Below are 14,160 nucleotides of genomic sequence, written 5' to 3'. Positions count from 1 at the left end.
AGGACTGGAGGAAAAAAAAAAGTTGAGGAGTAGATATAAAAGGTGCGGGAGGGGAGAGAGAAATACAAGGTGAAAGGTGAAACTGGGTGGAGGAGGGTAAGCTGGGAAGTTGATTGGTGCAGGAGATACAGGGCTAGAGAAGGGGAAGTCTGATAGGAGAGGACAGAAGGCCATGGAAGAAAGAAAAGCAGGGAGCAGCGCCAGAGGGAAGCGATGGGCAGGCAAGAAGCTAAGTTGAGAGATGGAAAAGGGGATAGGGAATGATGAAGTGGAAGTTTGAGAAATTGATGTTCATGCCATCAGGTTGGAGGCTACCCAGACAGAATATAAATTGCAGTTCGTCCCACCTGGGTGGGGCCTCATCGTGCCAGTAGAGGAGGCCACGGATTGATATATTGGAATGGGACTGGGAAGTGGAATTAAATTGGGTAGCCACTGGGAGATCCCGATTCTTCTGGTGGATGGAGCGTAGGTGCTTGTTGAAGCGGTCTCGCAATCTACATTGGGTATCTCCGATGTACAGGAGCCACACTGGGAGCACTGGATACAGTATATGACCCCAACAGACTCACAGATGAAGTGTTGTCTCAACTGGAAGGACTTTCTGGGGCCATGAATGATAGTGAGGGAGGAGGTGTAGGGGCAGTGTAGCTCTTGTTCTGCTTGCAAGGATAAGTTAACAAAGGAGATGTCCTCCTTTTTCAAAGAAATGGGTGTTCCTTCCTCCACCATCAAAGCAACCTCCACCACATCTCTTCCATCTTACACACATCTACTCTTACCCCATCCTCCAGCCACCCTACCAGGGATAGGTTTGTCCTGTGCTCACCTACCACTCTATCTGACTCTGCGTCCAGCACATAATTCTCTGGAATTTCCACCATCTCCAATGAGCTTCCACCACCAAGCACATTTTTCCCTCATCCCCACTTTCTGCTTTCCACAGGGATTGCTCCCTATGTGACTCCCTTGTCCATTCGTCCTTCCCCACTGACCTCCCTCCTAGTGCCTATCCTTGCAAGCAGAACTCCAGGAAAATTACTGGTGTATCTCCTTTGCAATCTCTTTGGAGCAATCATATCCTTCCTATTCTTTGAAAAGCTTATCAGAACACTCATCAGCACAGTCTTACAGGCAAAGCCACTAGCTACCCGTCAGTCCTGCCGAAGGGTTTTGGCCTGAAACCTCCACTGTACTTTTTTCCAAAGATGCTGCCTGACCTGCTGAATTCCTCCAGCATTTTGTGTGTGTTTCTCGGATTTCCAGCATCTGCAGGTTTTCTCCTGTTTATCCATCTTCATTGTATGCTGACTCCTCTACTCTTCACTACAGTGTTGCGGAGCTAACTGGAATATCACACTGTGCATCACTTTCCTCTTGTGTGAAAATACACACTGTTCCATCAATCTTACCTGTTCTATAAAATTAGCATTATTTGTTGCCCCTGTTGTCCCATTACAATATTTACCCTCTCTTCCTGTGGTATATTCAGTTGATATAGTCTTTATCATTTCATTTTCCGTCTTTACTCACAAATGCTCTTCCTGTCAGCTGTCTCAGTTTAAAGATTAAGCTCCAGACTTACTGGACCGCATGGAAATAGAAACCTAGCATCTCTGAACCCCTCACCCTTATCCCCTACCACCACCACCATATGCAAGAACCTATGCTTGTTATTCTTGAGTAACACACACAAGATGCTGGAGGAACTCAACAGTTCAGGTAGCAACTATGCAGAGGAATAAAGATTTGATGTTACGGGCTGAAACTTTTTATTAGAACTGGAAAGGACGAAAGAGTCTAGATTAAGAAATGGGTGTAGAGGAAGGATTCCGAGTTGATAGGTGAGAAGTGAAGTCATCTGCATGGGAAGGTGGGTGGGTGGGGGAGGGGATGTGAAGTGATAATCTAAGGGGTCATTGGTGGAAAGGGTAAAGAGCTGAAGAAGACAGAATCTGACAAAAAACAAGAATAAATCATTGGAGAAAAGGGAGATGATAGGCAGGAGAGAAAATGAAGGGAGTCAAAATGTGGAAAAGAAAAAGAGAAAAGTGGGGGGGAGAAATTACTGGAAGTGAGAGAAATCAATGTTCTTGCCATCAGTTTGAAAGCTAACCCAGACTTTTTTGTATTGGTGTGAATCCAGGGCATCTATCCAATTGCCATGGAACACAATGAAAAGCAGCCCTGATGAATCGCATTGACTCAATCTTGAATGTAGGTTATCCCTTTGCCTCCACACATGCTGCTCGACTCAATGAGTTTCTCCAGCAGGTTGTTCTTTTATTCAGCTTCCTTTGCTGCTGCTGCATCCTTCCTTTCTCTTAATCACAAAAATTATTCCTGACAAGTTCACCTTGTTTGTCTCCCCCTTTTCCCAAAGGGTACACTAACTTTTTCACAAATGCATGTTCCTGCTGTATTCTCATCAACTGGTTGCATTGAAGCTAATCTCATAACTTTCCTGCTGAATGACATTATAGAGATCCCAGACACTGACTCCCTTCATTTCAAACCTACCATTATCAGATCCACATAAAAACACTTGCATCTATCCTTGTAGACCAACATTCAAGGTCTAACAAACCATCTTCCAACATATCTTTGTTCAGGTTAATTATACTGTCTTTACTTAGTATTTACAGCTTATATCAAACCACCAGAAATAGATCTTTCTTTCCAATTCTGCAGCAAATTATTTGCACATTCACATCTTTCTGAAAGCTTTACACCTTCCATGGGAAAAAAAATCTGCATCAGGTTCTGTAATGGCCTCTCGACTACTGCAGCTTCAGCCCATCAGTTGCAGATAACTTTACCTCTGCATTTCTAACTTCCAAAATGAAATATTCAAATGTTCTCATGCAGTACTTCCTCCAACCACTTCCTACAAACCTCCACCGCATCACATTTATGCTGTTCATGTCTAATCCCTAAGATTGTTGGAGGGGCAGGTAGTGTTGAGGAAACAGGTAGAATGCAGACGACTTTGGCAGATTAGGAGAATGGGCAAGAAGTGGCAAAAGGAGTACAATACTGGAAAATGTATGGTCATGCACTGTGATAGTAGAAATAAATGTGCAGACTATTTTCTAAATGGGGAGAAAATCCAGGAATTTGAGATGCAGAGGGACTTGGGAGTCCATGTGCAGAACATTCTGGAGGTTAACTTACAGGTTGAGTCAGTGGTGAGGAAGAGAAATGCTACATTAACATTCATTTCAAGGGGTCTAGAATACAAGAGCAAGGAGGTGATGCTGAGGCTTTACAAGGCCTCACCCTGAATATTGTGAAGAACTTTGGGCCCCACATCTTAGTAAAGATATGCTGGCATGGAGAGGGTCCAGGGGAGGTTCACAAGGATGATTCCAGGAACGCAAGTGTTATCATACGAGGAACGTTTGTTTGATGGCTCTAGGTCTGTACTCGGTGGAATTCAGAAGGATGAGAGGGAATCTCATTGAAACCTTTCAAATGTTGAAAGGCCTAGACAGAGTAGATGTGGAAAGGATGTTTCCCATTGTGGGAGAGCCTAGGACAAGAGGGCACAGCCTCAGGATAGAGGGGCGCCCTTTCAAAACAGAGATGCAGGAAAATTTGTCTTTAGCCAGAGGTTGGCGAATTTGTGGAATTTGTTGCCACATGCAGCTGTGGAGGCCAAGTTGTTGGGTGTATTAAGGTAGAGATTGATAGGTTCTTGTATGGACATGGCATCAAAGGTTACGGGGAGAAGGCCAAGAACTAGGGTCAGAACTAGGAGAAAAGGAGCAGCCATGACTGAATGGTGGAGCAGACTTGATGGGTCAGATGGCTTGATTCTGCTCCTGTGTCTTATGGCCTATAACCCAGTCGCCTAAAGCCTTTCTCTTTGCTGAGATAGGTTCCTGTTCACTAATTTTTTTTAGGAATTCTGACTTGGGTTTTTAATAGTCTTTCTCACATTGCTATTTTACATTAATATAGGGAACTACTGAACCTACGTGCTCTCACCTAACAGTCCAACAACGACTGGATCTATTTCATCCAAAGATGCTGCAATCTTTTTTTAAATTCCTGTTTACAATATTGGTTCAAATAATACAAATAAATATTAAAATGCACAGTGCCTCAAAAATATTCAGCCACCAATCTTTTTTACACATAAACAACCAGGGATTTTGATCAATTTAACTGAGAATTTTTATTTATAAATCACATTCTCGGTTTTTCAGAGTGGTACCCAAAAAATAGAGAAAATTGTAAAGCATGAAAAACTAAAAATTCAAAAACTGAAGTGTCAGCAGTACAGAATTATTCATCCCCCTTTGCTCACTACTTAGTTGAAGCACCTCTCGCAGTTAGTACAGCCAGTAGTTTTTTTTTGGCTAAGTGTCAATGAGCTTTGCACAGTGATGGAGCAGGCTTTGTCCATTCCTCCTTGCAAAGCAGCTCAACCTGTGCCAGGTTAATTGGGGTGTGAACAGCAATCTTGAGTTCTTGCCAGAGATGTTCAATTGGATTAAGGTGAGGATTCTGACTGGGCCCCTCAAGGACATCAGTTTTCTTCATTCGAAGCCACTCCATGTGCCAGTGTGCATTGTCCTGCTGAACGATGAACGTCCTCCCCAGTTTAAGCTTTCTGGCAGTGGCTATCAGGTTTTTATTCAATATCTCTCTATTTAGCAGCACTCATCTTCACATCCATCCTGACCAGATTTTCAGACCCTGCTGCTAAAGGCACCCCACAGTAGGATGCTACCTCCACCACAGTACAACAGGTGTTACTAGGCTGATGCTCAATATTAGATTAATGCTACACGTACCATTTAGTATTGTGGCCAAAATGTTCCATTTTAGTCTCATGGAACCACAATTCTTTAGTGGCAAGTGTAATTTTTTTATTTTAGCCAGGGCTTCTTCTTTGGGCTCTTCCTTAAATATCCTTATTGTGCAAAGCCATAGAGATTGTGGAGCCATGAACTTCATCTCCAGTTGCAGGCACTGACTCCTGCAGTTTACTCAGAGTGACTGTTACCGTCACAGTAGCCTCTCTCACAAGTGCCATTCTTCTCTGGAGACTAAATTTAGAGTAACGCCCTGACCAAGGCAGTCTGGCTGTGCATTCATATTTTTTCCACTTTCCACAATGGCCTGCACTGAGTTTTGAGATATATTGAATGTCTTTCAGCTGATCTTGTAACCTACCCCAGATTTGTGCTTCTCTATTATCATTTCCCTGATTGGCCTTCAATGTGCTCGTCTTTATTTTGGTTTTGTCTGTTGAAAATTTACCATATTGTTGGACCTTACAGAGAGAGGAGGTATTTATTCCTATTCATTCATTGAAAATAGGTGATCCTCCAAGTTTCTACATCAATGAATTGGGTGAGTTGGTAAGGTAATATCCAGAATTGCTCCTGAGGAAAGTTGGCATATTAATTACAGCAGGGATGAATACTTTTTCAGCCTTACAATTTTAGTTTTTAATATCTAGTAAATTGTTGACAGGCTTTGAAATTTTTCTTTTGATTCGACATGATGCACAATGTTTTGCAGTTCGTCTCAAAAAAATTCCTACTTCAATATATTTCAAATTTTAGAAAACGAGACAGTAAACAGTGAAAATAGTTGTGGGGGGTTGAATACTTTTTCAAGACACTACATTTTGGAGCTAAGATTATGACAGCAACACTTTGATGAAATAAAATACATCCTCATTTTTCTTTTAAATTCAGAAACCGTAATAGTCATCAGTTAAATAAAAGTTCATGAGGAGATTGCTGGTGGCTCAGCAAATCTGAGTTTATAATCCATGTGATGGATGGCAATCAGAAAACTGTATACTCTTGTGGAAATTGGATGAAAAGTAGTTTACTGCAGAGTTTTTTATCCTCTGACCCAAGTTCACTTACATAAACTTGATGAAAGTCTATTTTCTCTAACACCCAGCAGCTTATTGAGATGAATAGTGGCTTGCTGGAACTCAGTAAATATAATCCACAATGGAAAGTTCTGCTTAAATTCAGCACATACAAAACTTATTCAAGATGCAATGCAGAGGTCAGGAAGAAACACATCTTGAGACATGAAGAAAATATGCTTGTTCAGCATAGATGCTCAAAGATTGGGGATTAGCTGTAGCATCAAAATAATGTGCTTGGATTTTGGCACTGCATTTATCATGGTTACCACTTACCCAGGACTTTTCAATACTGTCAGCAAGTAGGAAACAGAACAAATATCAATTGCTAACACTACTTTGCAGCCCATCTGCAGGCACAACCCCATCAAATCTTTCAAAAAGGAAACACAAAAACAATGGCTATACAGAAACATGTAAGCTTAAAGTAAGTACTGAAAGGTACAACTATTTTCTTCATTTGGGTCTAAGACACACCAGCAGAAGTTTCAGATCTATTTGTTAATTCAAATTCATTTGTTAAATCCTGCTACAAACATTGTATTAACCATGTTTAATGTTTAAAGTAAATTTATTATCAAAGTACATATATTTCAGCATATACAACCCTGAGATTTATTTTCTTCCAGGCATTTGCAGTAATTATAAAGAAACAAAACAGAATCAACGAAGAAATGCAAACAACAAGATGGACAAGCAACTCATGCAAATAACAACAAATTGTGCAAATCAAAGAGAAAAATAAACTAAATTATAGTAATAAATACATAAGCAATAAATTTTGAGAACATGAAATGAAAAGTTCTTGAAACTGAGTCCATAGGCAATGGAAATAGTTCAGTGTTGGGTGAATGAAGTTATCCCAACTTGTTCACGAGCCTGATGGTTAAGGGGTAATAACTATTCCTGAACTTGGTGGTGTGGGTCCGGAGGCTCCAGTATCTTCTTACTGATGTCAGCAGTCAGAAAAGAACATGGCCTGGATGGTGGGAGTCCTTGATGATGGATGCTGCTTGCTTGTGACAGCACTCCTTGCTCAATGGTGGGGAGGGTTTTGTCCATGAAGTACAGCGCTGTAGACAGTACTTTTTCTAGATTTCCTGTTCAAGGGCATTGCTGTTTTCATATGTGGTCATGAATCAACCAGTCAATATATTCTCCATCACACATCTGCAGAAGTTTGCCAAAGCTTTAACCTTAGCTGAATCTTAGCAAACACTTAAAAATGTAGAGGCACAGTAATGGCACTTACATGCTTGACCCAGGACAGATCCTTTGAAATAATAATGATGATGACCCTCTCCAGCTCTGACTACCTGATGAGAACTGGCTTAGGGACCTTCGACTTCCTCCTTTTATAGTCGATAATCAGCTCTTTCATTTCGCTGACATTGAATGAGAGGTTATTGTTATGGCACCATTCAGCCAGATTTTCACTCTCCATCCTACAGGGCCTTGTAATGGTGTTCAGCCTCCAGTCAGTTGTTCACTTAAATGAGTATTACAAACAGGGATGTTGGCCAATTTAACTGAGAATTTTTATTTGGGAATTAAATGTTTCTTTTTTCACAGTAAAACCCCAAAACCAGGAAAATTATAAATCATGAAAATCTAAAAATACAAAAGCTGAAATGTCAGCAGTTCAAAAGTATTCATCCCCCTTTACTCAGTTGAATCACCTCTTGCAGCTATTACAGCTAGTAGTCTTTTTGGAAAAGTCTCTATTTGCTTTGCACAATGTAATAGAGCAAGATTTTCCCAGTCTTTCTTGCAAAATTGCTCAAGCTGTATCAAGTTAATTAGGGGCCAGCAGTGGACTGCAATTCTGAGGTCTTGCCAGAGATTTTCAGTTGGGTTCAGGTCAGGACTCTGACTGGGCCACTCAAGGACATCAATTTTCTTCATATGAAGCCACTCTGTGGTTGCTCTGGCAGTGTGCACTAGGTCATTGTCCTGCTGAAAGACAAACTTTTTCCCCAGATTAAGCATTCTTGTAGGGGCTAGCAGGTTTTTATTTATCATCTCTTTGTATTTAGCAGCATTGATCTTCATACCAATCCTGACCAGGTTTACAGTCCCTGCTGCTGAAAAACATCCCTGCAACATGATACTACCTCCAACACAGAGTAGGGATGGTGCTACCTGACCGATGTGCAGTATTAGACTTACACTGCATGTTCTGCTTAATGTTGAGGCCAAATAATTCCATCTGACCACAAAACCTTTTTCCACATCTTTAGATTATCTTCTAAATGACTCTTTGCAAAGCTTTTATGGGCAAGGATATGCTGTTTTTTTAGCCAGGGCTTCTTCCTTGCTACTCTTCCATAAATATGCAAAATACTTCTGGGCGCACATTACTTTTTTAAGGCACTGTATTTCCTGATTCATTGCCAACTTTGATTTGGCCAATGACAGCAAATTAATTATGTCACTGGAGCTGTGCTTAGCCTCAGTCATAAATATGAAGCAGGTACAGCATGTGGTTAAGCACACAGCATGGTGAAGTTAATGGTGATTGTAGAATCTGAATCAGAATCAGTTTTAATATTACCAGATATGCCATGAAATTTGTTGTAATGTGGTAGTGCAGTATTATTCAAGGGTTCAATGTCCAAATCAGAAATCTGATGGCAGAGAGGAAGAAGCTATTCCTGAATCATTAAGTGTGTGCCTTCAGGCTCCTATACCTCCTCCTTGATGCTTGCAATGAAGTAGATTTTTTCACCAATCTGAACTGATCAGGATCTGCAAGTGAGGAAACCGAGGATCCAGTTGCACAGGGAGGTACTGAGGCCAAGGTTTTGAAGCTTATTGATTAGTTTTGAGGCAATGATAGAACTGAATGAAGAACTGTAGTCAATGAAGAACATCCTGATGTATGCTTCTTTACTGCCCAAATATTCCAGGGTTGAAGAAGAGCCAATAAAATTGCATCTGCTGTAGACTGTTGAAACTTTTGAATGCTAATACTGACAAAAATTGCGCCTATTTGAGGAAACTTTCCCCACGTGGATTATAGAACTCATCCAGTCCTTTTAACAATTACTGAAATATTTGTTCCATTGTCCTTGCTGAGTGACTTGTTCCTCAGTTCTATTTCCCTTCTATAAAAGGCAAGCTATCAAATCTTCCTGTTTCCATTAGCTTTATTTAACTAATTTCTCGGAATAATGTTCTTGACACAAAACCGGTCTTGTAGCCGAGTTGTGTACATCAGGAGTCTTTTCCTTCCTCTGCACTTCTATCATCCTCTTTTACACTTCAGTAATCTCACAGGGTAATTTCTGAGAGTTTAATTTTTCAGAAACTGTTTCAGGTTGAAGACACTGATTGCATTCAATGTAACATGTAAGAGTCATTACATTTGAAGGTAACATATGTATTCTCCTCCACTAAATTGTATTAATTGTACTACTTAGTTGGGAAAGTAGTCTTTCAGGATCAAAGCAACTTAACCCATAATGACTGGTTAATTTTGCAGTATGTAAGAACCAAAAAAACCCACAAATGATGACACAGTGATTGCCACTGCCTTGAGATTAAGATCAAGGAATTTAATCGAAGGAATGAGCATGAAGCAAGATTTCTGTTATTTACTATGTATAGAGGAATTTAGAACAATCTTATAAACTCACAAATGACTCACCTTCTCTTCAAGAAAATTTAACATTAGTGTTATGCTCATATGTAGCTCAACATTTTTTGAATTATGTTCACTCTCTAAGCTATCCATGTATACTACAGGTGTGCGAATTAGGCCAATAGAACATTATCACATAAGCAATTTATCTCACGATGGAGGTAGCCTAGCTGTCAATGTTCAATAAACTAAAACAAAGACTTAGCAGTTCAGGCAGCATCTGTGGAGAGAGAAAAACACACACACACACACACACACACACACACGCATGCACGCATGCACGCACGCACAGAGTCTAGGAATCATGGAAAAGAAGTGGTCTTGTGCCTGTGGCGCTGGATATAAACCGTTTTTCAGCAAAGCTCCTCACATTCCTGAGCACACAGTGGGCTACACTGGTGCACAGTTGTATTGATTTATGAGATTCCTGTGTCACTAGAAAGGTGGCACACATCCCCAGATCCCCTTAAGGATGTTGACGTGAGTCTCCATCCTGAGTTGCTACAGTTGCAGCCCCTCCTATGATGTTGGATAGGAAATTCTTGGGTTTAGGCTAGGCAATAAACAGAACCATAATAGAGTTTCACTGTAAATTCCCTGTCTGCTATAGTAGTGTTTTGAAGTTCATCTCTGGAATGTTAGGATAGTTCTTTATGTTTTTAGAATTTTATCCCGATGCTATCATTACTTTACCTCCATAGATTTTCAATCTGTGAGAGTGACCCTTGGCAGGAAGTCAGTCTACGGATGAGTCAAAGACTCACAGAGCAGGCCCTGCAGACCACTGAGTCCATAATTGACATCAAGCAAACATCCTATGTCCCTTCTCTTTTATTCTCCCCACATTCCCATCAACCCCTTCTAGATTCTCCCACTCACATACAAATACAAACCTTTGGGAGGTGAGGTGAAACTGGTTCAATGGGGAATTCTGCCAGCTCAAACAGCAGAGGTCAGGATTGAACCTGGGTTACTAGAGTTACAAGACAGCTGCTCAGCCAGTTGTGCCACTGTGCTGCCCTTGGTATTGAGGCATAAGACTGCACTTTCACACACAAAGTAAGAAAAACTTCTAAAATACATCACTCCCAGGGAGCTATGATGAGAAGCATGAGAGCGGAAGATTGCATTAATAAAGAAATATTGTTACAATAATATTGTAAAAACACTACGCTTATTTTAACTTCTACTTTGACCATGAATTTTAATCCTATTGCGTTTACCTTTACTTTGATCTGGAGTGTGATATTCAGTATCGGAGTTAATCAAAAATCTCCAGGCCTACAGCTTACCGTTTAATCGTGTAATTGTCCAGTTCCGCTTGACACCTGGTGGTCTATTAGACAGTTCAAACACAAATGGGTCCGTATTTGGATCTCTGTCAGCATCCCCTGCTGTAATGTTTATTGCATTTGGATTTGGCTTTTCACAGATTTGGGTCTCTTTGGGAATCAGCTCTGGTGCGTTATCATTAACATCAATAAGATAAATCTGAATGGTGCCAGTTCCACTTGCTGCAGGATTGCCTGAATGAAGACAAACAACCATTAATTTTTTTTTTATTTGGAGATGTTGATTCACCAGGCTTTGTCACAAGTATTCTAGCCTGAGCTCCATTGCTAGAATAAATTTTATATGGAAGTTGGTCTCTGAGCATGGATGGATGTGTGGTGACTGCAAATAGGTCAAGCATCATAAATAAAAGGAAAGCAATACAGACAACTTTAAGTTTTGTTTAAGACTCTATTTATCATGTTCTCATGAAAACATTTTTATCTCAGATGCTGACTGGGACATTTTGCATTAATATTGTAATTATACTACAACTGTGTTACATAACTTCACATTGCTACGGTCTTGGTGTAAAAGGACTAGAACACGACCAAACGAAACTGCTTGGTGAACAAGTCCCCTCCAGTTTGCTTTATGTGATTTCGACCTTCGCACCTCAGTTAGATTCCAAACTTGAACATCAGGTCTATCCACCCTTAATTTAAAGAGGCATTGTCCCAAACTCAGTGAAACTTCTAGTGTTTCTTTAGAATGCCATTGGCAGAAGAATAGAAGGCTATGATACAATTTCAATGATCAGTTAAGAAAAAAAAGAGTAATAAAATAAATGGCCAGTCAATTTCACTCACTCATGACTTTCTAGGAAATAACTGACCTGAGGGAAATCCTGCAAGCACATTATAGTTAGCATATTACATCCCAGCACTTCTATGGTTTGAGATAGAAGAGAACTAAAGTTACTTGACTGAAAAGACAGACAGACAAGATACTGATAAGCTATACATTGCATTATAACCAGAAGGATGTCAAGACCTACCATTGTCAGCTGCCAGGAATGTTGCTTCATAAATATTATTTTTTACATAGATGGATTCTCTATCCAGGATGGCTGTAGTTGTGATCTGACCAGTTGTGGTATTAATGTTCAGCCAGTTTGCAGGATCTGACAATTCAGAATATCTAAAAAAAGGCAGTAACTATTAATACAGATTTTAACCAGCAGATAGGAAAGCTACAGGCCCATTTATCTGAGCACAAATGAAACAGCTTTATTGACAACAAAGTCACATGCGAAAAGCCTGCTATAAACAAGACACTTTTATCATTAGCCTCATTCATCTAGTTGCAAATATGATTCTTCTACATGAAACATTCAAAAATTTCCACACCACCCGCTCTTGCTGATAGAGATTGGAGATTTCCACCAAGTAGATTCTCTGCTCTTGCTACCTTCAGTGCTTCATCGAGTGCTGTTCAACTAAGAACAATCCATCAGATGAGAGATTTCAATAGGTCCATCCTTGCTCATTTTTTGATGTGAATTTCATGAAGTCTAGAGCCAACACTAAAATCTCTCACATCTACCCCATTTGCCTTGCCAATGGGAGTAAATTATGGTAGGCTAGCCACAATCCTAAACAATATTGCCATTGGAAGAAACATATTTGGCGTGTCGGCTATTAGACATGATTCAAAGGCTAGGACTGTGCTAGGCTGTTGCTTGACTAATTTAAGGCAATGTCTTAAACTGATCACCAGATGTTAGTGAGATCAATTTGGAAAATTTGACTGGCCTGCAGCTGAACCTGCATAATGAATGATACTGGTGGTGAATTTAAATAAGCTGAAGAAAAGTAATATTTTATGAAGGCAGGAAAATTGAAAAGCCAGACTACGCTAACTTGCAGAACAAATAGAAGAGATTCAGTGTGTCATATCATCTATATCACAACATGATTGACATTGGGATCAAAATTAGTGAAATGGGACTGAGGCTGGAAATTTGGGCTATGTAAGACAGAAAATGAAGCTGGAAAGGTAAGCCAGACAAATAGAACAGTAAAATCCAGGCTCAGGTGTGCTGAGACCTCCAGTTGTGCACTGTCTGGTTTCTCTTGATCCTAATCCTGTCCTGAAAAGTTTGCAGTCTATATAGAGCCATGGACACTCAAAAGAACAACCTTTGCAGTGTTCCCTCAATATGCATATTCATTTCTTGACATTTTTTCACCCTAATATTCACTTATATATGACATTTAATTTATGAAGAACATTTGTGCCATTATTCTGATTGTTTTTGCCCTTGTAACATTAGTAGAATCAATGGAATTATTGATGATAAATCTCCCCTTTTGAGTATTTCAATAAAATGATGAAGTGTCAGGTTGGTTATTGGACAAACACTCTATCCCCAATAACTGATTGCAGTCTAAACATGGAAACATGGAATCAGCAGAATCTGTCAGATATTCAGCATGTCTGATAGTTTACATGTAAAAATTCACCTTTGTGGGTCCTAGTGGATGAAGGAAGATGGTCATTGTGGTCTTTAATCTATCTATTTCTCCCCCACTTTTCTCAAGCCCTGCAACTTATTTTCAGCTAGATTGAGCAGCTCAGGTTTTTCAACATTCAGTAAGTTCAGAGCCTTTGAGTTGACTGTTATGGGTGACTAGGTGTGTTGTTATCAACGCTCAGCTATTAAATAAAAATGAATCAAATTTTTCAGCATAGCTTCTAGGTCTGTGGCCCCATTCATCCCTATGGCTTCTCATCTGCAATTCAAAATTATCCCTCAAGTGGCTATTTCACTGGAAGAATCTCTTTGCCAGGCACTAGCTGACTTGTGCTCAAATTGTATCTCTTAACAATTGAACATAAAAGAGCAATAACCAGAGCCATAAAGAAATAGATGTCTGAGAAATTACAGGAGTTTGCAACTGAGACTGGAAACGAGAGGAGTTTATATGGTAATCAATACAGCCATTGGAAGAAACACATTTGGGATCATTAAACATTAAAAGCAATAAAAGAAAATAAATATAGATGAAAGATAATACATTGTGCAGAGAAGGAATACTCAAACAGACAGATGGGCTCATCCATGGTCATGAACCAATGTTGTAAACATTTATGTTTTAATGAAAGTCTTACTGCTTTCAAGTTGAATTAATTTATTGGTTACTCTAATCATGCTTTCCAGCATATCTGTTTAAGGATGAATGCATTTCATCCAAATAGAATGTAACACACAAATGGAACAAAACAGGCATAGGTTATAAATAAAAAAACTAATTACTGTAATAAATCAGTTCTAAGCATCCCC

At 39.8% G+C, this 14,160-nt stretch overlaps 1 protein-coding gene across 9 annotated transcripts in view; it reads right to left on the bottom strand.

Annotated features, from left to right (window-relative positions):
* LOC132399784 (cadherin-4-like) overlaps positions 1–14,160 on the bottom strand; it is a 689,576-nt gene that overhangs the window by 33,561 nt on the left and 641,855 nt on the right. For all 9 annotated transcript variants that reach the window (XM_059980521.1, XM_059980522.1, XM_059980527.1 and 6 more), the window contains 2 exons: positions 11,872–12,014; positions 10,835–11,068 (listed from right to left, as the gene is read on the bottom strand). In XM_059980521.1, coding sequence (XP_059836504.1) covers positions 10,835–11,068; positions 11,872–12,014 — 377 coding nt within the window. The remainder of the gene's footprint in view (positions 1–10,834; positions 11,069–11,871; positions 12,015–14,160) is intronic.

This window comes from Hypanus sabinus, chromosome 9, assembly GCF_030144855.1.
Source record: "Hypanus sabinus isolate sHypSab1 chromosome 9, sHypSab1.hap1, whole genome shotgun sequence".
In the NCBI taxonomy this organism is placed as follows: Eukaryota; Metazoa; Chordata; class Chondrichthyes; order Myliobatiformes; family Dasyatidae; genus Hypanus; species Hypanus sabinus.
Note: the sequence above shows the minus strand (reverse complement) of the source record. Positions and strands in the feature narration are given on the sequence as shown.